Here is a 26304-nt window from a genome sequence, read left to right on the forward strand (position 1 = left end):
ATTTGTTAAAATTAATTTTGTGGCCTAGCATATAATCTATCCTAAAGAGTATTCTGTGTGTCGTCAAAAAGTATGTGTATTCTACAAGTGTTAGACAGAGCATTTGTACAACTAAGTTAGGTCCATTTCATCTAGATCGTACTTTATATCGGGATTTCTTTATTGATTTTCTGTCTGTATGATCTGTCCATTACTAGAGGCAGGGTGTTGAAGTCCTCTACTATTATTCTATTGCAGTTTATCTCTCTCTTCAGAGCTATTAACATTCGTTTATGTATTTAACTGCTCTGATGTTGGGTGCATGTTGATCCCATTATCATTATAAAATGATAGTCTTCGTTTCTTTGTAAAGTTATTGACTTAAAATGTACTTTACTGGCCAGGCACTATGGTGGCTCCTGCCTGTAATCCTAGCACTTTGGGAGGCCAAGAAGGGTGGATCACCTGAGGTCAGATGTTAGAGACCAGACTGCCCAACATGGCAAAACCCTGTCTCTACTAAAAATATAAAAAATGGCCAGACACAGTGGCTCATGCCTGTAATCCCAGCTACTCAAGAGGCTAAGGCAGAAAAATCACTTGAACCCAGGAGACAGAGGTTGCAGTGAGCTGAGACTGTGCCACTACACTCCAGCCTGGGCAACAGAGTAGGAGTCGATCTCAAAAAAAAAAAATGTATTTTATCTAATAATTTGTTTCATTCAGCACTTTGAATGAATGATCCCATTCTCTCCTGACAGATTTCTGCTGAGAAGTCTGCTGCCAGGCATACTGGAATTCTTATATATGTTATTTACTTCATTCTTTTTCTGCTTTCCTCTCTTTGTCTTTGATTTTTGTCAGTTTGATTATATCTTATTTGGCTTGAATTTGATTGGAGACTTTTTACAATCCTGTATTTGGATACTTATATTTTTCTTTAGGTTTGAACAATTTTCTGCAATTATTTCTGTAAATATGCTATTTTCTATTTATCTTTCTTTTCTGCTTCTTTAACCCCTATGACTTGTACATTCACTCTTTTGACGTGATCCCAAAAATTTCAAAAGATTTCTTTGTTCTTTTTTATAATCATTTTTTTCCTTTGACTATATATTTTTTTAATAACCTATCTGGGCATACAGATTCTTCTGTTCAATCAATTCTGCACTGATGCTCTCCATTGCACTTTCCACTTCATTCATTGTATTTTTCAGATCTAAGATTTCTTTGATTAAAAAAAATGTCAATCTCTCCATTAAATTTCCAATTCTGGTCATGTTTTTTTCCTCAGTTTGTTAAATTGGAAGATGACTGAATATGAACAGCTCTGGATGGCAGTTCCCAGTGAAAAAGCAGAGGGTTAGTGATCACCACATTTCCAAATGAATTTTTACAGCCCATAGACGAGGAGATTCCCAGGCAAAAAAGCGCCATCAGTCTCCAATGTGGCTGTTTCAGCCAGCACAGTGGGTATCCACACAAAAACTCACCCAAATCTAGGTGCCATTTCAACTGGCACCTGGAACACCTGGGAGACAGAGTCGCCCATTCCACTAAAGAAAAGAGCACTGAAACAGGGATCCAGGTGATCTGGCTCCACCAGTCCCACCCCCACAAAGACTATCAATCTGAAACACTCTGAACTGAGAGTTTCACAACAAGCACAGCTAGACATGGGATGGTCCAGCTCTGTGGGGGGAAGGACATCCTCCATTACCGAGGCAGACCACACTACCAAGGCAGTCCACCATTACTGAGGCAGTCCACCATTACTGAGGCAGTCCGCCATTACCGAGGCAGTCCGCCATTATTGAGGCAACACGCCAATACCAAGGCAGCCTGCCACTACTGAGACAGTCTGCCATTACTGAGGCAAACTGCCATTACTAAGGGAGTTCTAACTATAACTCTATAAACAAAACTGTAAGGAAGTTCACACAGCAGCTGGGCAGAGCCCACAGCAGCTCACCAAAACCTCTGCTGGCAGACTGTGACTAGGATAACTCCTTGCTGGGCAGGGCATCAATGAAAACAGGCAGCAGCACATCAGGAACTTATAACTAAAGCCCCACCTTCCCAGGACAGAGCAGCTGGGAAAAAAACATGAGTTCCACTGCAGCAGACTTAAACATACCTGCCCAGCAGCTCTGAACGGAACAATGGAGCTCACAGCTCAGCACCTGAGCTCCTGTAAGGGAGAGACTGTCTCCTCAAGCAGCTCCTTAACCCCCATATATACAAAGAGACACCTCATAAAGGAGAGTTCAGGCTGACATCCAGAGGGTATCCTTCTGGTACAAAGATAACAGAAGAAGAAACTGGCAGCAAACCTTACAGTTCTGCAGCTGCTGCAGGTGAGCCCCAGGCAAGCAGGGTCTGGAGTGGACCTCCAGCAGTCCTAGAGCAGAGGGTCCTGACTGTTAGAAGGAAAACTTAAATAGAAAGATAATAACTTCAACATTAACAGAAAAGACATCCATTCAGAGACCCCATCTGAAAGTCACCAACAACAAAGACCACAGGTAGATAAATCCACAAAGATGGGAAGAAACCAGTGCAAAAGGGATGAAAACACCCGAAACCAGAACTCCTCTCCTCCTCCTGGGATCACAACTCCTTACTAGCAAGGGAACAAGGCTGGATGAAGAATGAGTCTGATGAATTCACAGAAACAGGCTTCAGAAGGTGGGCATTAACAAACTTCTCTGAGCTAAAAGAACATATTCTAACCCAATGCAAAAAAACTAAGAAATTTGAAAAAAGATTTGATGAAATGCTAATGAGAATAAACAGCTTAGAGAGGAATAAAAATGAATTGATGGAGCCAAAAAAACAACATGAGAACTTCAGGAAGCATACATAAATTTCAATAGCCAAATCAACCAAGCAGAAGAAAATACATCAGAGACTGAAGATCATCTCAATGAAATAAAATGAGAAGGCAAAATGAGAGAAAAAAGAGTAAAAAGAAATGAACAAAGCCTCCAAGAAATATGAGATTATGTGAAAAGACCTAATGTACATTTAATAGTTATATCTGAATGTGATAGAGAGAATGAATCCAAGGTGGAAAACACTCTTCAGGATATTATCCAGGAGAACATCCCCAACCTAGCAAGGCAGGCCAATATTTAAGTCCAGGAAATACAGAGAACACCAGAAATGTATTCCAGAAGAAGAGCATCCCCAAGGCACATAATTGTCAGATTAGCCAGGGTTGAAATGAAGGAAAAAATGCTAAGGGCAGCCAGGGAGAAAGGTTGGGTTACCCACAAGGGGAAGCTCATCAGACTCACAGTGGACTCCTGGGCAGAAACCCTACAGCCAGAAGAGAGTGGGGGCCAACATTCAATACCCTTAAAGAAAAGAACTTTCAACCTAGAATGTCAGATCCAGCCAAAGTAAGCTTCATAAGTGATAGAGAAACAAAATGCTTTAGGAACAAGCAGTTGCTCAGAGATTTCATCACCACCAGGCCTGCCTTACAAGCGGTCCTCAAAGAAGCACTAAACATAGAAAGGAACAACCAATACTGGCTACTCCAAAAACGTACCAAATGGTAATGGGCATCGACACAATGAAGAAACTGCATCAACTAATAGACCAAACAACCAGCTAGCAACAAAATGTCAGGATCAAATTCACACATAACAATATTAACCTTAAATGTAAATGGGCTAAATGCCCCAATCAAAAGACACAGACTGGCAAACTGGATAAAAAGCCAAAATCCATCAATGTGCTGTATGCAGGAAACCCATCTCACATGCAAGGATACACATAGGCTCAAAATAAAGGGACAGAGAAAGATTTACCAAGCAAATGGAGAGCAAAAACAAAAGCAGGAATTGCAATCCTAGTCTCTGATAAAATAGACTTTAAACCAACAAAGATCAAAAGAGACAAAGAAGGGCATTACATAATGGTAAAAGGATCAATGCAACAGGAAGAGCTAACAATCCTAAATACGCACGCACCCAATACAGGAGCACCTAGATACATAAAGCAAGTTCTTAATGACCTACAAAGAGACTTACACTCCCACACAATAATAGTGGGAGACTTTAACACCCCATTGTCAATGTTAGATCAATGAGGAAAATTAACAAGGATATCCAAGACTTGAACTCAGATCTGGACCAAACAAGACTAATAGACATTTGCATATCTCTCCACCCCAAATCCACAGAATATACATTCTTCTCAGCATCACTTAATGCCTACTCTAAAATTGACCACATTATTGGAAGTAAATCACTCCTCAGCAAATGCAAAATAATACAAATCATAACAGTCTCTCAGACCACAGTGCAATCAAATTAGAACTCAGGATTAAGAAACTAACTCATAACAGCACAACTTCATGGAAACTGAACAACTGGCTCTTGAATGTTGACTGCATAAACAATGAAATGAAGGCAGAAATAAAGAAAAAAATAAATGTCAAAATGTTCTTTGAAACCAACGAGAATGAAGACATAACATACCAGAATCTCTGGGACACATTTAAAGCAGTGTCTAGAGGAAAATTTATAGTAATAAATGCCCACATGAGAAGCAAGGAAAGATCTTAAATTGACACCCTGTCATCAAAATTGAAAGAGCTAGAGGAGCAAGATCAAAAACACTTAAAAGTAGCAGAAGACAAGAAATAATTAAGATCAGAGCAGAACTGAAGGAGATAGAGACATAAAAACCCTTCAAAAAATCAATAAATGCAGGAACTGGTTTTTTGAAAAGATCAGTAAAACAGACCACTAACCAGATTAATAAAAAAGAAAAGAACCAAGAATAAAATAGGTGCAATAAAAAACGATAAAGGGGATATCACCACAGATTCCACAGAAATACAAACCACCATCAGAGATTACTACAAACAACTCTATGCAAATAAACCAGTAAACCTGGAAGAAATGGATAAATTCCTGGACACTTGCATCCTCCCAAGCCTAAACCAGGAAGAAGTCAAAACCCTGAATAGACTAATAACAAGGGCTGAAGTTGAGGCTGCAATTAACAGCCTACCACGTAAAAAAAGTACAGGTCCACATGGGTTCATAGCCGAATTCTACCAGACATACAAAGAGGAGCTGGTACCACTCCTTCTGAAACTAATCCAAACAATCCAAAAAGAGGGAATCCTTCACAAATCATTTTATGAGACCAACATCATCCTGACACCAAAACCCGGCAGAGGCTCAACAAGAAAAGAAAACTTCAGGCCAATATCCATGATCAACACAGATGTAAAAATTTTCAATAAAATACTGGCAAACCAATAGCTACAGCACATCAAAAAGCTTATCTATCACAATCAAGTAGGCTTCATCCCGGGGATGCAAGGCTGGTTCAACATACACAACTCTATAAATGTAATTCACCACATAAACAGAACCAAAGACAAAAACCACATGATTATCTCAATAGATGCAGAGAAGGCCTTTGACAAAATTCAACAGCCTTTATGCTTAAAAACTCTCAATATACTAGGTTTCAACAGAATGTATCTCAAAATAATAAAAGCTATTTACAACAAACCCACAGCAAATATCATACTGAATGGGCAATAACTGGAAGCATTCACTTTGAAATCTGGCACTGGACAAGGATGCCCTCTCTCAACACTCCTATTCAATATAGTACTTGAAGTTCTAGCCAGAGCAATCAGGTAAGAAAAAGAAATAAAGGGTATTCAATTAGGAAAGGAGGAAGTAAAATTGTCTCCATTTGCAGACGACATGATTATATATTTAGAAGACCCCATCGTCTCAGCCCAAAATCTCCTGAAACTGATAAGCAACTTCAGCAAAGTCTCAGGATACAAAATCAATGTGCAAAAATCACAAGCATTCCCATACACCAATAACAGATTTAAAGAGAGCCAAATCAAGAATGAACTGTCATTCACAGTTGCTACAAAGAGAATCAAATACCTAGGAATACAACTAGCAAAGGATGTAAAGGATCTCTTTAAGAAGAACTACAAACCACTGCTCAACAAAATAAGAGAGGACACAAACAGATGGAAAAACATTCTATGCTCATGGTTAGGAAGAATCAATATCGTGAAAATGGCCATAGTTCCCAAAGTAATTTACAGATTCAACGCTATCCCCATCAAGCTACCTGCGACCCTCTTCACAGAACTGGAAAAAAAACCACCTTAAACTTCATATGGAACCAAAAGAGAGCTCACATAGCCAAGTCAATTCTAAGCAAAAAGAACAAAGCTGGAGGCATCACACTACCTGACTTCAAACTATACTACAAGGCTACAGTAATCAAAACAGCATGGTACTACTACCAAAATAGAGATATGGACTAAAGCAACAGAACAGAGGCCTCAGAGGCAAAGTCACACATCTACAACCATCTGATCTTTGACAAACCAGACAAAAACAAGCAATGGGGAAAGAATTCCCTGTTTAACAAATGGTGTTGGGAAAACTAGCTAGCCATGTACAGAAGGCAGAAACTGGACCCCTTCCTGACACCTTAAACTAAAATGAACTCCAGATGGATTAAAGACTTAAACATAAGACCTAACACCATAAAAACCCTAGAAGAAAACCTTAGAAAAACCATGCAGGACATAGGCATAGGCAAGGACTTCATGACTAAAACACCAAAAGCATTGGCAACAAAAGCCAAAATAGACAAATGGGATCTAATTAAACTCCAGAGCTTCTGCACAGAAAAAGAAACAATCATTAGAGTCAACAGGCAAACAACAGAATGGGAAAAAATTTTTGCAATCTCCCCATCTGACAAAGGACTTATATCCAGAATTTACAAAGAACTAAAACAGATTTACAAGAAAGAAACTAACAACCCCATTCAAAAGTGAGTGAAGGACATGAACAGACACTTTACCAAAGAAGACTTATATGAAGCCAACAAACATATGGAAAAATGCTCATCATCACTGGTCATTAGAGAAATGCGAATCACAACTACATTGAGTTACCATCTCACGCCAGTTAGAACGGTGATCATTAAAAAATCTGGAGACAATAGATGCTGGATAGGATGTCGAGAAATAGGAACACTTTTACACTGTTGATGGGAGTCTAAATTAGTTCAATCATTGTGGAAGACAGTGTGGCAATTCCTCAAGGACCTAGAAATAGAAATTCCATTTGACCCAGCAATCCCATTACTGGGTATATATCCAAAGAATTATAAATTGTTCTATTATAAAGATACATGCGGGCCAGGCGTGGTGGCTCAAGCCTGTAATCCCAGCACTTTGGGAGGCTGAGGCGGGTGGATCACGAGGTCAAGAGATCGAGACCATCCTGGTCAACACGGTGAAGCCTCATCTCTACTAAAAATACAAAAAATTAGCTGGGCATGGTGGCGCGTGCCTGTAATCCCAGCTACTCGAGAGGCTGAGGCAGGAGAATTGCCTGAACCCAGGAGGCGGAGGTTGCAGTGAGCCGAGATCGCGCCATTGCACTCCAGCCTGGGCAACAAGAGCAAAATTCCGTCACAAAAAAAAAAAAAAAAAGATACATGCACACATACATTCACTGCAGCACTGTTTACAATAGCAAATGGAACCAACCCAAATGCCCATGGATGATAGACTGGACAGGGAAAGTGTGGCACATATACACCATCGAATACTATGCAGCCATAAAAAAACAATGAGTTCATGTCCTTTGTAGGGACATGGATAAATCTAAAAACCATCAGTCTCAGCAAACTCACACAATAACAGAAAATCAAACACTGCATATTTTCACTCATAGGGGGTGTTGAACAATGAGAACACATGGACACAGGGAGGGCAGCATCACACACTGAGGTCTGTTGAGGGTACTAGCAGAAGGATAGTGGGGGGTAGGTATTTAGGGAGGGATAACTTGGGGAGAAATGCCAGATACAGGTGATGGGGATGGAGGCAGCAAACCACATTGCTATGTATGTACTTATGCAACAACCCAGCATGTTCTTCACATGTACCCCAGAACCTAAAGTACAATAAATATATATTTTAAAAAATTGTTAAATTGTTGTTCTCTTTTTTCTACCAATTTGCTAAGCTTCTTTAAAATAGTAACTTTGAATTATTTGTTGGGCAGCTTTTACATCTTTGGAAACAGTCACTATAACCTTATTTTTTTTTTCTTTTAATGCCATGATTCCCTGATTTTTGTTGATCCTTGTGGTTGTAAAGAAATGTCTGCACATTTGAAGAAATATTTACTTATTTTACTCTTCACAGACTGACTTTTTCTGGAAAAGCTCAGAGCTACCCTCTGTCTTTAGGTGGTCTTCAGTAAAAAAGCTGAATAAGCATTTTACTTCATTCTACAGGCTCCGATTTTTAGGCACAGTAACTCCCAACAGTTTTGAAGAAGTCATCTTTAAAAGTCAAAGTTGTATGAAGCATCCTGAGTTCATATGATGGCAGGCACTGAGGGCAACAGGGATAGATGGATGTGAGGAATCACATGAGCCAATAAAAAAAAAAAAAACAATTCTTGCTTTTTTACCTTTTTGGCTGATGCCCACAGGCACCAAAAAATAGGTGCTAATAAGTAACATGTTCTAAAGATGTGGAATAGGGCTGTGCAAGCCAGGAATGTTCCAAGGGTCCCAGTCTTTCTCCCTGCAGTCCTTGTTAACAACAATACACTATATTCCTGTATTTGTTAAACCACAATTAAAATACTTGAAAATCTGTGGAAAGTCACCACTGTGCAAAGCTGTGAGTTGACTGGTGAAGGGGGAAGAAATAGAAATGAATAAATAAACCTTAGGTCATCTAAAACAACCCTGACATGAGGCAAAGGTCTGGTATATTAGACAAAAGAACAGGGAAAAAAAAGGATCTCTAAGAAATAAGTAGATTTCAGTGTAACTCGATTACAAACCCAGGACCAAGAGTGAAAGGAGGAGTCCAAAAGCCAACAGTAGTAGAGTTATGAAAATTAAAATGCTACAAGTTCCTTTTATGAAGAACAGTAAAGATCACACAATCACTTATAAGCTGCTTACAAAGAAACACAGAAAGTGATAAGCTCGTCTACTACATCATCTTTCTAACACACTATGCTAATCCCATCATTCTACCCACCAAACATTCAATAGCTTTTTCCTAATGCCACAAATAAAATAAAATCTATTCATCTTTACATTTAATTCACATCTCTAGTTAAAAGTATCTTTCTAGCTTCATTTTCCACAATCCCTTAAACATAACATATTTCTTTCAATCAACGGACTGAATGCACAGTTTCCAAATCCACCTATCGTTTTCCTGCCATCAGGTCTTTATTCCAGTTATTTTCCTCTAACCTACAACAATCTTAGTAGTTCCTTAAGGCTCAGTTCAAAAGCCACTTTGTCTATGAAGTCTTCCACATTCACTTCAACTAGAATTTTGCCCCCTCTAAATGTCTACAACTTCTGATTGTGTCTCCTTAGTGGCTTTTGTCACTATACCTTGCTTCATAGTTATTCATACACCTGAATTATATTGGTACCATACTCTGAGATCTGTGACATTTTTAAAGTGCTCAGAAGACATTTCAGATTAAATTAATGACTTGGTTACAAAGGGAAAACAATCTGAAACAGATTAAAAATTGAGGATAGTCATCCTGTATTGGAGAAAGGGAAAAGTCAGTAACTGACTGAAAGTATTGGATGAGTTTATTAGATTTTAAGTAAATTCAGTGGAGCTGTTTATAACAGAATTGAAGGCTACCCTGAAGTCAAGCATTGAGAGGTTTATTACAAATATTTTATAGGCATTTTTAAAGAAACTACATTGTACCAAGAACTATACCAGGAACTAGTGGTACAAAGATAAACAAGATATAGACCTTGCTCTCTAAAAGCTCCTAGCAGCTATAGCCCAATTTTCTTTACTTTTCCTCTTTATTTATACACTCATATTTTTCTTTATTTTTTTCCATCTTAAACTAACAGCCTTAACTATTCCATCTCAAGCGAAATTTGAATGAATCTACCAAGTAATATTTCTGACGAATTGAGTCATTGCCTTCTAACTTGTGAAGTACAGAATTAAGGCCAGCAATAAGAATTTATAGGGTTGGCTGTTAAGATTCAATTTAGAGACAAAAGGAGTATATCAATGGCTGAATCTTGTGCTAAGAACTTTTCCATTATAGGAAGTGTTCAAGTAGACCACCTAATAAAATAATAGAGATAGGATTACTGAATTGGATGGTAAACTGAATTGGATCACCTCAAAGAAAATTTGAAGCATAATATTTTACAGTAGCAAAAGGATCAATGCAGAGATGAGTGAGGTATACAGCTATATGATTGAATATATTCATAATAGTTATTTTGAAGTAACTATGAGGCATTATACTAATAAGATGATGGTTCAGAGACAGACTCTGCATCAAAAAATCAGATGTCTAGAAAAAAGGTGATACCATGTGTTGAGGTTAATAAAGGAAATGGTGTCTCTTAAGATCAATGCTCTATAACAAATTTTAAGACTCCAGGGGATTCAAAAGGAAAAGGGGTCTTAGCATGCTATAGAGAGAGTCAATAATTTAGAATTTGTCCTGTTTAAGCATTTTGACTTCACCATACAGGAGAATGTGGCTTTGGGCAATTAATTTAAGCTTTCATTATTCTAAGAAACACATATCATAATGTATGCCTCATGAAACTATTCTCAAATATGAGTCAAATAACTCATGGTAGATACTCAGCATGATACCTGGCACCTAATATATAATTCACTTATTTATGTCTTTTAATGATATTACCATCTTGTAAATACATGGGAAACAGAGAACAAATTAGCACTAACATATTGAGTAGTGGCAATGAATTCTAAGAGAGTTAAAAAAGAAAGAACAAAAGTTTAGAGTTGTCATGGAATTGGATCACTAGCTCTGAGGCATAAAAGAAGAATTCCAGTAAACTGCTTCCAGATTTAGGTGAGCTGCAAAGTTAAGAGGGACAATTAAAGAATGACTGAGGCTGGGCAAGGTGGCTCACTCCTGTAATCCCATCATTTTGAGAGGCTGAGGCAGGCAGATCACTTGAGGTCAGAAGTTTGACATCAATCTGGCCAACACGGTGAAATCCCGGTCTCTACTAAAAGTACAAAACTTAGCTTGGCATAGCAGTGGGTGCCTGTAATCCCTGCTGAAACAGGAGAATTGCTTGAACTTGGGAGGCAGAGGTTTCAGAGAGCCAAGATGGGGCCACTGCACTCCAGCCTTGGCCACAGACTGAGACTCCCATCTAAAAAAAAGAATGACTGATACTGTGTTAATAAGGTGGCAAAGACAAGAAAACTGGCATCAGAAGCACAGAATTCTTTGAAGACAAGAAACGTATCATCTTGTTCATCTTCGTCTTTTCTGTTCCTGGCACATAATAAAGACTATAAATGTTTGCTAAAAGAATTAAGTCATACATATTCCTATCTGGTGCTTTTAGGCATAAATGGCTCCTAACTCTTCATTTTAGGCTAGCCCTTAATTTCATCATAAACAGGCCTCATATAATTCGATTGATGTCAAAACTCAGAAAAAATTCTAGAATCAATAATTATTAAACAGATGATTTGTGATTTTTTTACAAAAGAAAACAGAGGGTGAATGGCCATTGACTAATTAAATCTCTTTTCAATGGGCTTTTCAACATGTAGGAGGGTCCATATCACATCAGTGAGGCTCCAAACACATCACATTTCAAGACTCAGTCATAAGCTTCAGTTCCTGGCAAGCTACTGAGATGGAGTTTGCTAGCAGCCCTCTCATGATGACACAATTTCCTGCAGGTTGGGACATTTTTAACAGTGTGCCTACTTCAAAAATATCTGTACATGTTTGGTAAATGTCATTGCACATCTGTGCATAACAACAGATTTTGGCTTGAATCTCATTAGGAAAATGAGTATTACATCTGTAAGTCCTTTTGTCAGTTGCATAGGCTGTATCCCTAAACACTACACCAAGATGTTGAAAACATATGCTTACATATTTGCTGAAATTCAAGCAAACATCTTTAAAAAATCACATTAATATCTATTCCTTACAAGTTAAATTATGTGACTTTAACTCAGAAACATTATTAAAATGTATTTTCCCAAATGAGGGATTTTCCTTTTCCTAGTCAGTTCTTAGACTGCTTCTCTTTCTGCAAACAGTGTACATATGCCAGAAGCCATATATTTGACATATCCTTAATTAATCTCATTTCTTGAAGGGAAAATGAAGCATCAAGATTATATGTCTATTAGCCCCCTGCTGTAACTCTTCTGCAGAACTCCCTGTCGACATGCTTTAGACGTTTCCATTTTTGTCGTATACCTCTACCATCACCTCGGGTCACTGCCACCTTAAGGCTAGATTCAATAGCCATAATTTATGAACCTTTTCAAGTTCTCACATAAATATAAAAGCAATGTTTCTGTCCAGGTTCCATTAAGAAAGTCTATGATAAGGCTGCTTAAAAGAAACAGATGCAATACTACTTGGCGTTTATTTTCTAGGCTCTAGTAGACTTTGAAATAGAAATGTCCCATTTTGGCCCATTTTCTCTTTAGTAAATTATATGTCATTCTCTAAGTTTGGCAGAATTCTGGGAAAAAAATCACCAGGAAAGGGAGCTCTCTAACAGCCTTGTCTGCTGGCAGATGACATCAAGAAATGTCAAGTGAGCTCAGCTGTTTTACATTTTCAAAATTGTCTGCTTTTGGCACATTACGAGAATGCCATTTTTCTTCTTGTGATTTTTCTCGTCTGGAAGACACATGGTGTTACAAAGAAAATTGATCATCCAAAAACTGATTAGAAAAATGAGCTTCAATTGACATGAGTGCAGAGGTTGATTGTGTGATTATGCAATATGAAAACTGATCGTCCTTATTTACAAAGGTGAAAGAAACAGTGTAATCTGTACTTTACAAAAGGATCACTGGTATCTTCCGCAGGAAAAAAATCTGAATGACTTCTAAAAAGATTCTCTGTTTAAAAACATTAAACACACTCCTTTCTTTGCACTGAGTGTTCTTTCTACACAATGGCACCAATTGTGAGTGTACAACACAGTGAGACTCAGAGTGTTACTGAGACAACATATTATTCACCCTTATCCTCCACTCCTTCCAACAAATTCCAATTGTAACTAAGTATGTTTATCTTGTGTCATCTCCTTATGCCTGCCTCACCTCATAGGTAATATGCCTCAAAACTGAGTTATTCTGAGGGTTAACTGTAGTAAGTAATTTGTGAACTTTTGCATTTTAAAATAAGAGCAAAAGATAACATTTAATAATTATTTTGATAAGACCTTCCCAAATTCTGACTTTGATAAACTCTGCCCTTGGACAACATAATTATGCCAACTCCTTCAGCAGGGAATGGCATGCCAGGGATAGTCAAATATTTGCTCACACCACTTAAGAATGAGTTTTACTAGACAGAGGTAAAGATAGGTATGAATATACACAGCAGAGTTACTTCTAAACTCTTAAGCCTGGCTACTACTGAGGCTTCCATAGATGTGTTTTTGTGCTGCCAGCAGCACCTCTTCCTTGGGGAACTACCATACTGGGTAATGTAATTCCAGTGCCCAGTCCCTACCCATCCCTGGTCCTCCTTTAAGTATGATTGATCAAGTTACATCGTTGCTTAGACTAGACTGAATCTAGTCTCTCAAGACCTGGAAGGAGTCATCAATGCCCTACATATTGCTAATTCTGACACAATTACAGCGCTCATTTATATATGCATAATACAGAAAGGATAATAACCTCTGAAAGCTTGAAGCCATTTAAATAAAATTTGACAATTTTCATAGGGCTTTACATATAAGGTTTTAAAAACAAGTTACAATTCCATTTTATCAGTAGACAAAAGGCTTAGAGGGATTAACTGATTTTATGAAGATTATCCAACCAAAGGTTCAGCTATAGAGTCATCTTCTGTAAGTTCCTTGAAGGATATTCCCAATTCATATCACATAATCTCAACCACAATGATAAAAAATGTTCAGATCAATATTTTACAAATATTTAATATTTATATTTTCTAAACTGTAAACCTGGAATGCATGACCTTATACACAGCAAGTTATTTTAAAGGTAAATTACTTAAGGAAGGATACATTTCTAGAAATCTTAAAGCAGTCTAACTGACTTTCTTGAAAGTTATGACTAAATGGTAAGGATCTAAGGACAGTAAGTAAAATCATTAGTAAGTATTGATATAAAAAGGAAAATACTAAGTCACAAGTAAAGCTTGAATATAATGAACTATCTGTTCCACAATACGAATTTTAAAAATATTAAATGCCAAGTACTATAGATATGACAATAAGCAAGACACATATATTTCCTCTTCTAAACGTTTACAATGGTTTAATAGAAGAGAGAACAATACACCTCAAGTAATATCAATATAGTATGGTGAGTGCCAGGTTCACCTGGCAAGTTCAGACTGTGTGGGGAGCCTCCTGCAAGAACATCAATCCTAGCCCTGAAGGTGAAGGAAGAGTTCTCTGTGGAAAAAGTGCTTACAGTTAGCCCTGAAAGAGGAGGAGTTAACCCAAATGAAGAAAAGAAGGCCAGTCAAATTAATTATGTTAATAAAGCTAGCAAAACCTTACTTTTACAACTTTAGAAATAAAAAATCCTATTTTGTTTTTTCCTTTGTTTGAGCCCCATCCCCAAAATCAAGACACTCTTTGTTGAGTTCAAGGCCACACACTCCTAAAATATAGGCAAGGCATCTCACCACTCATCCTAGAAACAACAGCACTGCCAGCCTAGACTGCTCTACTGCCAAATTTTCTATCACCTAGTCCACAACTTAGTATCTTAGCCAAAAATTCATAAATTATCAACAAACTTTCCACCTTCTCTGACTTCACCAATACTGTTTATTCCACTCTGATAGTCCACATCTCTAACAACGGACTCTATACATTCTGGCAATAACAGCAGCTACAGACTTACAGGAATTTCAAATCTATTTTCTTGGGCATAACTAATACCACCTGCTTCAAAGATGCATCAAACAATGAAAGGTGGAGACAGTACAAGTCAGGTTCCATACCTCCTATGTCATTACTAGCTACAGATGCATTATTATGTTGTATAGACAATACAAGTTATGATCTTAAGTAACTAGTGATCTATTTACCTATATTGGCTGAATAAGATATCTTCCAGTCACTGACAAAAGTAGTAATAAGTACTTTCTAAATCGTACTGTGGCCTTAGCAATTTGGCATTATGGAGTTGAACATGGCATGAGATCATCATGTTACTGAAGTACAAATATATATATATTGAACATAGCATCATGTTGACAGGAGCCATCAGCTGAAATACACCTTAGTTCACTGTAGCCGCTACTATGCAGAGTTGGCAGATAATCAACAAAACTCGCCTTGATTCTTAATATTCCTAGTATCTCATCTCCACTTAGTACTGTGAAAAAGAAATGTAAAATCTTCAATGTCAATCGATAATGTAATAGGTAGACATTGAGCTGTTACAAGGTGCATTCAAGTAGAAAGCCAGGAATGTTTTCGGATTCAAATTTCATCATTCTGTTTTTCTTGTTACTGGCTCTTCAGCTTCCCTGATCAGTGTTTTTAGTGCACTTTTTTCTTTGTTTGTTATTCCAACCAGGAAACAGTAACAAAGAACATGAAAAACGTTCATGGTCAGCGTTATGCCACAGTAACAGTGGACAAAGGCTTATTCAAAGGACAGAATAAAAACTTGGAAACACTAGATGTTATACTCAAAAGCACTCCTGATCTTCCCTTTACATTTCATGCACTGGTTACCACTTACCCATTCTCAAACTGAGAATGGATAAAGGAGAACAAGCTTAATTTTTCAGGACATTTATAAAATATACCAAGAAAAAAATCAAGAATCTATTTCTAATGAAGACTTGCTATGTTCCCAAATGTTTTAATATAATAATAATCAAATTACAATTTTATGATCTAAAGAAGGAAAAAAGAATAGCAACCCCAGTAAACGCAGATTGATTCTTAAAAAATGAGAAGAAAATTTATTTTAATTAGTCATGGTCTTTACACTAATTGCTCACCTGTCACAAGTTCGCCTTTTCCCATTAATAATATACTTGGCCTTTTACTATTAAAAAGGGAAGATGAGAAGCAAAAACAAAAATGAATGTCATTTTTTAATCCAAAACCTATGATTATTTTTCAAGCTAAATTAATAGCAGTCTAATTGACACAAATGAAACCATACAGTCAGATTTAGATTTAGGAAACCGTTTCTTATTTCATCAGAGAAGGAAGTTCAATACTGAATACTGTAATCATATTGTGGGTGAATGCCTGAATAAACCATGTACACTAAGGGTGGCTTATCAGAATTAGACGAGGCACAGACATACCCCATAATCTGTTAAAAGCTCTAGGGTACAGTCACAGTCCAATCAGGTTGCTCCAATAACTAGCAAAGCGACAATCATTTCAGGATTTATACCAAACATAAAATATGCTGAAACTGACTTTTTTTTCTGGTTTCCTTAGAAATGTCCCAGGGTAAAACTATTCACCCTTTCTGGCAGGTATAAGTTGTTTTGTTTTGCTTTTTAACTTTGAAAAGGATGACCAACCTATGCTTCTGGTTTAAGACCACCAGAGCACACACAAGTTGATGCTTAAAATCCAGTGGGACAGCCACATACGTGTACTGCATTGAAATACCATGAGGAAAAAGGCATTCCATGGGCAATTTTCAGGAAAACTACTCATCTCCACACTAGACACAATGGCATAAAGAAGAGCTGAAAGGCACAATCCTGCATGCACAGCATGTATTTAATCATTATTAGAACACAGCTAAGAGACTCTGCAGGGCTGCTGTGGAAATGGGGGAATCAGGGGCCTGTCAAAGGGCAGACTCGGCCAGAGTAGGGAAAAAACGCATCAGTCAACCAAGCAAAGGAAGGCCTTTCACAAGGGGAGTGTTAAGAGCCGCAACCAAATATAATGAAATGTCAAAAGGAATGGAGAAAGAGTTAACTGAGATGACAAGAGGGCAAACACCAGAACCAACCCTTTCCAAAGAATTAGCCACTTTTGCAAGAAGCTGCTATGTTCCTATTTTTAGGACTGTGGTTTGTTTTCAATGAAACAAGTTCACATCACACACTTTCCTACAGAACGTTTATAAACTGTCTCATTTGCAAAACAAAGAAACAATCTTTTTAATGAAGGCTCTGTGGTAAAATATAATTAATAACATTCAAATACTGTGCTGTTTCAAAACTTAGGCAGTGGTTCTCAAACTTTAGAGGACTTCAAAATCCCCTGGAGTGTTTTTACAACACAGATCATGGGGCCCCAAACCCCTAACAGGTCTTGGCTGGGGCTCAAACACCTACATACTTACCAAATTCCCAGGTGGTGTTGATGAATGTTGCTTGTCCAGGGATCACATTTAAGAACAATTTGTCTGGCCAGGTGCACTGGCTCACACTTTCAATTCCAACACTTTGGGAGGCCAAGGCAGGCGGATCACTTGAAATTAGGAGTTTGAGACCAGCCTGGCCAATGTGGTGACGAAAATACAAAAATTAGCCAGGCCTGGTGAGGCACACTTGTAATCCTAGCTGCAGCTACTTAGGAAGCTGAGGAGGGAGAATTACTTGAACCCAGAAGTGAAGGTTGCAGTGAGCCGAGAAATCATGCCATTAAACTCCAACTTTGGAGACAGAGTGAGACTCCATCTCAAAAAATAAATAATTTTTTTAAAAAGAGCTATGATCTAAGAAAAATGAATAAGTTATATAATTTTATGCCAAGGCTTATAACTGGACCATGAGGAGCAAGAGCAAAGAGAATGGCTTATTTACTCTTTTCCAACATATTCAAAACCTGAAGGAAAATCAGGAGGCAATTTAATTAATTGGGGTAAAATAATTTTATTTTGTTGCTTTTTTTTTTTCCTAAAAGAGATTTTTTTTCATTAGTAAGAGTTTTAGATAAGTGCATCACAAACTTAAATGTGTGTGTGAATCACCTGGCATTCTTACCACTGTACAGTGAGAAATAATACAGCACAGGGGTCAAAAGAGAGGACTCAAGAGTTAGGCTGCCTGGATACAGGTCTGTATTAGTTCGTTTTCACTCTGCTGATAAAGACATACCCAAGACTGGGCAATTTACAAAAGAAAATGGTTTAATTGGATTTACAGTTCTACATGGATGGGGAAAGCTCAAAATCATGGCAGAAGGTGAAGAGGAGCAAGTCATGTGTTACATGGATGGCAGCAGGCAAAGAGAGAATGGGGACAATACAAAAGTGGAAACCTCTGATAAAATCATCAGATCTTGCAAGACTTATTCATGATAACAGTATGAGGAAAACCGTCCCTGATTCAGTTATTTCCCACCGGGTTCCTCCCATAACACATGGGAATTATGGGAGTACAATTCAAGATGAGATTTGGGTGGGGACACAGAGCCAAACCATATCAAGGTCCAAACTCTGTCACTTACTAGCTGTGTGATTTGGAGCAAGTTACTTTAACCTTTCTGCTTCAGTTTCATCTGAACAGTCTACTAGTCTAACATTAGACTAGTAGAAGTACCTCCCTCATATGATGTGAAGATACAGTGCTTGGCACACGTAAGTATTAATAAACATTACCTATATACACAAAGAAAGGGATCTGATTTGCCAGTATTAAAACCATAATAATTGTATACAGATCTCCTTGGCTTACAATGAGGCTACAACCTGATAACCCATGATAAGCTGAAAATATTGTAAATCAAAAACACATTTAAGGCCCTGATAAAGCCATTGTAAAGTCAAAAAATCGTAAGTTGAACTTTTGTAAGTTGCAAACCATTGTATTTGCTTTTTATATATTCTTTAAAAGTGCTTAAAGTTAAGGTATCCCTTGTTTAGGATGAGAGGAAAGTGTCTATATAAGATTAAATATCAATACTTGATTTAATAGAATTTTTCATCTCTCTGTCGGTTGCTCTTCCATTTTTTATAACACCTAAGGCTTGCATATAAAACAACCTTGCCCCTTCAGATTTCAATACTTTTTTTTTAACATCTAAGGCAATATTGAACTAAGTACACTGGGTGTTGGGGGCTGAAGTGAGGGGGAAAGTAATAATGAGAAGAAAGAAAAAATAAGTACTTTGCCCATTGCTGCAGACATAACTGTTGGTGAATTTTCACATATAACTACTTACTTGATTTGTTTGTAAAAGGGAATTATAGGGACTTCTAACTCTGTCCAGTTTTCTTTTCTGTTTTTTTGAGATGAAGTCTCACTTTGTCACCAGGCTGGAGTACAGTGACATGATCTCAGCTCACTGTAACCTCCAGCTTCCCAGTTCCAACAATTCTCCTGCCTCAGCCTCCTGAGTAACTGGGACTAGAGACACATGCCACCACATCTGGCTAATTTTTGTATTTTTAGTAGAGATGGGGTTTCACCATGTTGGCCAGGATGGTCTGGATCTCTTGACTCCATGATCTTTGGGCTTCTAAAGTGTTGGGAATACAGGCGTAAGCCATGGTGTCAGGCTCTCCCTCCAGTTTTCTTAAGGGCAATAGTTATTACAGAATTAGAAACATACTTGCTACATCCTAGTTTTTCTGCCCCTCTTCAGCAGACAGAAGTAATGTTAATTCCAGCTATGACTACTTAAGAATGCTTGTACTAGCTCTTGTTTTTTAATGGGGAATATAAAGTTCTGGCTGAATATTTATAAAGCGGTAAAAACCACTTTCTATGAACAGTATAAAAAGATTTTTTAGGGACCCAAACCATTGCAGTTACGATGGTACATTTTGTAATGCCTGTCTGCTTCCAAATGTCGGCATAGTGAGACTGTTTTTGTGAGGCTGTTAACATTTTATAAAAAGGTAATCTTGGATAACTGTAGAGGCCTAAAACTGCACTTGCTATAATTTTCCTCTTGCCTTTGGAGAAACACCCTCTCTTAAAATGACAACATAACACAAAAGCTTTGTAACCAATGGCTTGTTTATGTCTATACTATCAATATTTGAGATCATGAGTATAAATACACAGGCAGACCCAAAGACATTTGATGATTGAGATTACCCAGATGTCTAGGTTTTTTAATTATCTGTAAAGTAGAAAGGGCATTTGGCCCTGAAAATAAAAAGAAAATTATACCAAAAAGTGGAGATTTTAAAATTTGTTTTAGTGACAACAATTGTTCTCTAGATAGAACACAGTAATTATTATGCATATCTTAAATACTACCCCATCCAACAAAACATTCTTTCCCAATAAACCATTTCCATTTTCTTTATAATATGTAAAATGACTGGAAAAACACTCCAGAATTTTAAATTCTACAATTCTAAAGATGATAAATATTTCTTTCAAAGGCCGAACATTTGTTCTTATTCTATGTCAAAATTTTACATGATGACACCTGTTTCACATGAATAAGAAAAAATAGGCCATCTTCTTGGTTTACAAGTGGAATGAAATACTTCCTGCAAATAAATAACCAGGAACAAGCTTAATGACCTTTCCAGTTTTATCAGAAGAAAATTCCCCAACCATCAACTACTATTTCATACAATCTGTAGCCAAACACAGTATCTAACATCAAATTATTTAGCTACGTAAAAATAAGTCTACCAAACCAAGTCAAACATGGATTAATTTGAAGAACTTGTAACACATAGACAGACTCAATTGTAGGGTTCAGAAATGATTAAAAGTTACTTACAATTTTATAAATAGAATCACGAGTTAAGTGTTATCTTAAGACTATTGGTGGCATAATGTTTGACTGAACGTATATATGAACATATATTTTAAATATGCATTTTAAAGTTCTTTAGAATGTTTTAAGTTCTTTTTGATAAAATACTGAATATGGAAGAATATGTGATTTGCCCAGTCTCCCAAAATTTATTATTATTTTATTTATTTATTTTTGTTCAGCATCCAAATTGTATTCCACTATATTGAAGGTTCTTTTCACTCTAGTATAAAACCCAATAGAAAACTTTAGGCCTCTGAGAAATCCCTGTGGGGGTTTATGAAGAAAGTATGTAAGGAAAGTAAGAAAATTCGACACTTAAAGTTTATCTCCCACTCTGATGTTCGGTTCAACTCTACTCAACCCAAAGGTAAGATATGGTACAAATTAATGCTCATTTAAAACCCACCCCTAACAGCAGACTCTGTTACCAGAAAAAGCCTACCTATTTCTTAGAATTAGGTTACACATTAACTTTTTCTACTCTTCTGTAACTAAAAGAACAGATTATGCCAAACTCAAAATGGGAGATTCGGGCTAAATCAACTAGGTCATCAAATAGAGGAGACATCAAAACCAGGCTCACTTTAGCCCTCAACCTTTTCTGACAGTCAGAATCTTGGATAGAAAACTATTTCAAAAACCAAAGTAGTTTTTCCCCAGGCAATTCAGCTGATGGACATTGAGCAACATAAAATGAAGTGGCAAAACATCAAAATCAATAACCAGGAAAAGGCTGTAGTAGGCAAACCACAGTAAACCACAATTAAAAAAATAATAATCACCAGTGGCTCTTTAAAAACATTCAGAATTCAATGCCAGGTCACAACTACAAACAGCAACAAGCCCTGTAGGAAACAGCTGAGAATTCATTAGCCAAGTGCCGTCAGAGATAAGTGGTCTAGGTGAGCCAGGAGGCAGGGTTTTCTCTTCAGCCATTTCTGTCCACTCATAGGGGAAGGACTTTCAAGGACTCAGTAGGTTATTGTGGTATAGTTAATGTTATCATATGATTTTCACTCAATAGCAAATTTTCAAATTAAAGAAAACATACCGTTTTATAAAAGAAAATAATAATCTTTAGAGTCAGATATACCTGGGTTGATATGCTGACTCAATAATTCACATTTAATAGTAGTAGGATATCCAGGCAGACTTCAAATTGGGATTTGGATTTGTCTATCTTTGGTATCTCCCAGTGGCATATGAGCATGAGTTGATTTGCATGGTAGACAGGGGACCCACAAGGAAAAGTTTGTATTTCTGCCTAAGACAAAGGACAGGAAAGACAGAAGATCTATTCTCCAAGTAAGGCTGTCATAAAGTTTCAAATCAAATACCAAACCATATAAGGAATTCTTGTAACCAAGTACCTAAGAGGCTCAAGAGTATGTAGTACATGCCTGATGAATGAGCTAGGGTATTCAGAAACATACCACTTAATGGGTGGTTCTTTTATGGATATATGGGGCAATTGCTGGACTGTCTGGTTAAAACATGGATATCTAACAATCCTAACCTTCGCTTAAAGTTATGTTCCTTCTGTTTCTCCATCTTCATTCTGAGAAAACCCAAATACCTCTTTTCCAGTGCAAAAGAAAACCAATCATCTTTTCATATTCTTTTCAAAAACCACAAAAACTCTATAAAGATTACTGGCTTATTTCTTGTAGAACAGCTTTTGGCTTTATTAAACAAAATATATAGGCATTTCTCTCTGAAGTAGCAACGTTTGGATTACTTCATTAAATTCATCACTATCCCAAGAACAAGGAACAGATATCTGGCTTGTTCTGATGCCTCCTAGAAAAAGGAAAAACTTTCCCACAGATAAGTATCATATCTACTCTTAAAACTATGAGATTATTTCTGGACATTTGTGAATTATTATGTTTTTTCTTGTCTCCAGCCACAGAAGATTCAGAAAATGAAAGTCCAGTCTTATATAACCCACCGTACATTTTTATGGAATTTAAAACTAAGCATAATTCAGTCTTTAAAATTATTTTTTCTTTTTTTAAATTAATTTTTCTTCTACCAAATGGAAAGCTAAAATAACCTGAGCAAAATAAAGGCATTAAACAGCGTCCTTTGCATTCTGCTGCCTTAAAAGCACCCAAGGGCAGCACCCAGAGTATAAACATAGCTTTCTGCTGCTGGTCAGTGACACTGGTACCAACAGCGGGCACCATCTTCAAATAACTTAGCAATTAGCCAGTATTGAGCAGGCGGTCACAACATTCTAAGATCATAGAAATGTTCTCAGGAACTCCTATAAAGACCTAATGGGATAAACACCACCAAAATATGAACTTTCATGCCTGGTGTCAAACTCCTATATCGTCACAGGGTGGCAAACCCTGGTGCATTCCAGATTATGTACCTGTTGAGGCAGAACCATGGGAAGGCTACCATGACAGGACCTGGAAATGCCAAGTTACTTAATCATAAAGCTTAGGCTTCACTGTGAAGAAACAATGTATTGTAGGAAAAGGCATAAGTAATCAGAATTAAGATAGAACAGTCATCAGAAGCAATCAAAATGTCTTCCAGGAGGCAAATGGATATGTAAACTATGGTATAACCAAACAATGGAATATTACTCTGCACTAAAGATAAATAAGCTATCATGCCATGAAAAGACATAGACAAAGCTTAAATGCAAATTGCTAAAAGAAAGAAGCCAATCTGAAAAGGCTGCATACTATAAATTCCAACTACAGAACATGACATTATGGAAAAGGCAAAACTATGGAGACAGTAAAAAGATCAAGGGTTGGGGTGGGGACAGATAAAGAGAGAGGGCTCAGAGAATTTTTAGGGCAGTAAAACTATGCTGTATGATGCTATAATTGTGAACACGTTTTACATTTATCCATACCTATAAAATGTACATCAAGAGTGAACCCTAGTGTAAACTATGGACTTGGCAATTATGATGTGTCAATGTAGGTCTGTCAATTACAACAAATGTACCGTAGTGGTGCAGGATTTTGATCGTGAGGGAGGCTGTGCATGTGTGGGAGAAGGGAGTATTCAGGAAATCTCTGTACCTTCCTTTGCTGTGAAACTATTAATAAAACTACTCTAAAAAATAAAATCTATTCAAAATAAACAGAATAGTTGGTCTAATGATAGAAGCATAGAATGCTATATGAACACAAAAGATGGGCATCCTATTTTGTGAGAATGAAAAGAAGCTTTCTTAGGAGGGAAGGTAAATAATTTTCCAATACTTTCTAGATGTGTTACTTTTTATAATGAATCTGAATGTCAAGTGCTTCTTCTTTATAATGGGCATAATAATGCATACCTTGCATCATTATGAAGATGAAAGATTATGTCTGTAAATCACCTAATAGTGTCTGTCAAATTGTAGACACCAAACAGGTACTTATCGCTATCTTACTATAGTACAAATTAAACTACTGTTTTATCAGTCTAGGGCAAAGTTGTAAAAATCAATTAATTAAAAAATTAACTATAATATTCTGATGCCCTTCTGAGAATATTAAATAAGCTAATCCCAGAATCACTGGATTATCATTCTAATGCTTATTTCTAAAACAATTACAGTCTTTCTGTTAAATTGTCAAGTAGAGAGTCTCCATAAGACTTCAAATGTCTCATGTAGAATAGGATTTCCAAACACCTAAGACCATGTTTGCGCTGACCTCATCATACAGACTTTTAAATTTTAAGTATTTTGCTTGTTCATTTTGTTTTGTCTTGCTTTGTTTTGTTTTTGATAGAGCATCTTGCTCCATTTCCCAGACTGGAGTGCAATGGGGCCATCTCAGCTCACTGGAACTTTTGCCTCCTGGGTTCAAGAAATTATTGTGCCTCAGCCTCCTGAGTAGATGGTATTACAGGCACCTCCCACCACACCTTACTAATTTTTGTATTTATAGTAGTGATGGGGTTTCACCATGCTAGCCAGGCTGGTCTCGGACTCCTAACCTCAAATGATCTGCCTACATTGGCCTTGCAAAGTACTGGGATTACCGGCATGAGCCACCACACCTGGACTATATTTTACTGGAAAGTTATTCATTGATTAGATGATCGTTAATTAGTTTTGTTATTTAAGATAAAAGATTCATTAATTTATACTAGGTCTTATAAAGTATTAAAAATAGTCCTGGGATCCCATTACTATCTCACTAACCTCTGATTCTAATAAGTATCCCTGTATTTGTAGCTATTTATTAGATTTTTTGGTAAAGATATCTTAACAAAAAGGTGTGCATTTTGCATTTACTCTAATTCTAGACAGTCACAATAACTAGTGGAATTACAAGACAAATACACTATAGTTCTTCCTGACAAATACAATAGACAACTAAAATGTTTTACCTATTTTCTTTTATTTTTAGAAATATTTTAGGAAATGGTTTCATTTTTTTGAGTGTTAATCAAGGGTCTTTGGGTAGATAAACATTTTACCTGGGATTACCATGTTGTTTGCTCACAACCCACTGAAATAGATACTCTAAATACTTCTTTTTTTCTTTCAGTGGGGAAACTAACTGAGAAAGGTTGAATAACTTGCTTGAGGTCATACAATAATGATGTAGTTAGGGTTTGAACTAAAACAAAGAAAGGAATAACAAAGAAAAAATAATATGAGAAAATAATATAAAAAGTAACAATGAAAGAAAAGACAGCAAATAATCAAAATTTAAAAATTAAACTGGGCACGGGGGCTTACGCCTGTAATCCTAGCACTTTGGGAAGCCAAGGCTGGTGGATCACTTTAGGTTAGGAGTTCAACACCAGCCTGAGCAACATGGTGAAACCTCATCTCTACTAAAAATACAAAGATTAGTCAGGTGTGGTGGTGGGCATCTGTAATCCCAGCTACTCGAGAGGCTGAGGCAGGAGAATCGCTTGAAAGTGGGAGGTGGAGGTTGCAGTGAGCCCAGATGGTGCCACTGCACTCCAGCCTCGGTGACAGAACAAGGCTCCATCTCAAAAAATAAACAAGAAGAAGAAAAAAGAAAAGAAGAAGAAGAGAAAGAGAAAGAAAGCGAGCGAGAGAAAGAAATAAAGAGAAAAAGAAAGAAAGAAAGTAAGGAAGGAAGGAAGGAAGGAAGGGAGGGAGGGAGGGAGGGAGGGAGGGAGGAAGAGGAGGAAAGAACTGGGCCTCCTCAATAATATGAAAGGAGATGGCACTTCTGTTCACAAAATTATCTACTCAGATTTGTGCCAGTCTTGCAACATATCAGCTACTATATTTTTAAATTCTAAATGTCCATGTCATAAGCCCTTTCAAAGTAGTAGAAAATTATCATTTTGGAACAACAGTTTGAAACACTAATATAAGTAACCTAAAGGAAGGTAAGCCAGCATCTTCTTGACTTGAAGTATTCTTAAGAAAGAAATCAAGCAATCTTTGAAGACTCATGAACTACTGTAGACCATTATAGTACTTGTGCACTAAAATAACCAGTTACTACAATATAAATTCATCACTATCAGAATAGATTTTGTCCAAAACATGCATTTGAAATTGTATTGCCATATATCATAGGGCTTAAT

The 26304-nt window shown here is 37.0% G+C and overlaps 1 protein-coding gene across 4 annotated transcripts in view; it reads right to left on the reverse strand.

Moving 5' to 3' along the window:
• The window catches only part of PRKG1 (protein kinase cGMP-dependent 1), a 1319131-nt gene that overhangs the window by 560807 nt on the left and 732020 nt on the right, over positions 1–26304 (reverse strand). The window contains exon 1 of one of the 4 annotated variants that reach the window (XM_078345952.1): positions 16062–18858. The exons of the other annotated variants lie outside the window; for them this stretch is intronic. Within the exon in view, the coding sequence (XP_078202078.1) occupies positions 16062–16086 (25 nt within the window). The 5' untranslated portion in view covers positions 16087–18858. Of the gene's footprint in view, positions 1–16061; positions 18859–26304 lie in introns of those variants that run through there. 4 annotated transcript variants of the gene reach the window in all.

The sequence above is a fragment of the Callithrix jacchus genome, chromosome 12, assembly GCF_049354715.1.
Source record: "Callithrix jacchus isolate 240 chromosome 12, calJac240_pri, whole genome shotgun sequence".
NCBI classification, from domain to species: domain Eukaryota; kingdom Metazoa; phylum Chordata; class Mammalia; order Primates; family Cebidae; genus Callithrix; species Callithrix jacchus.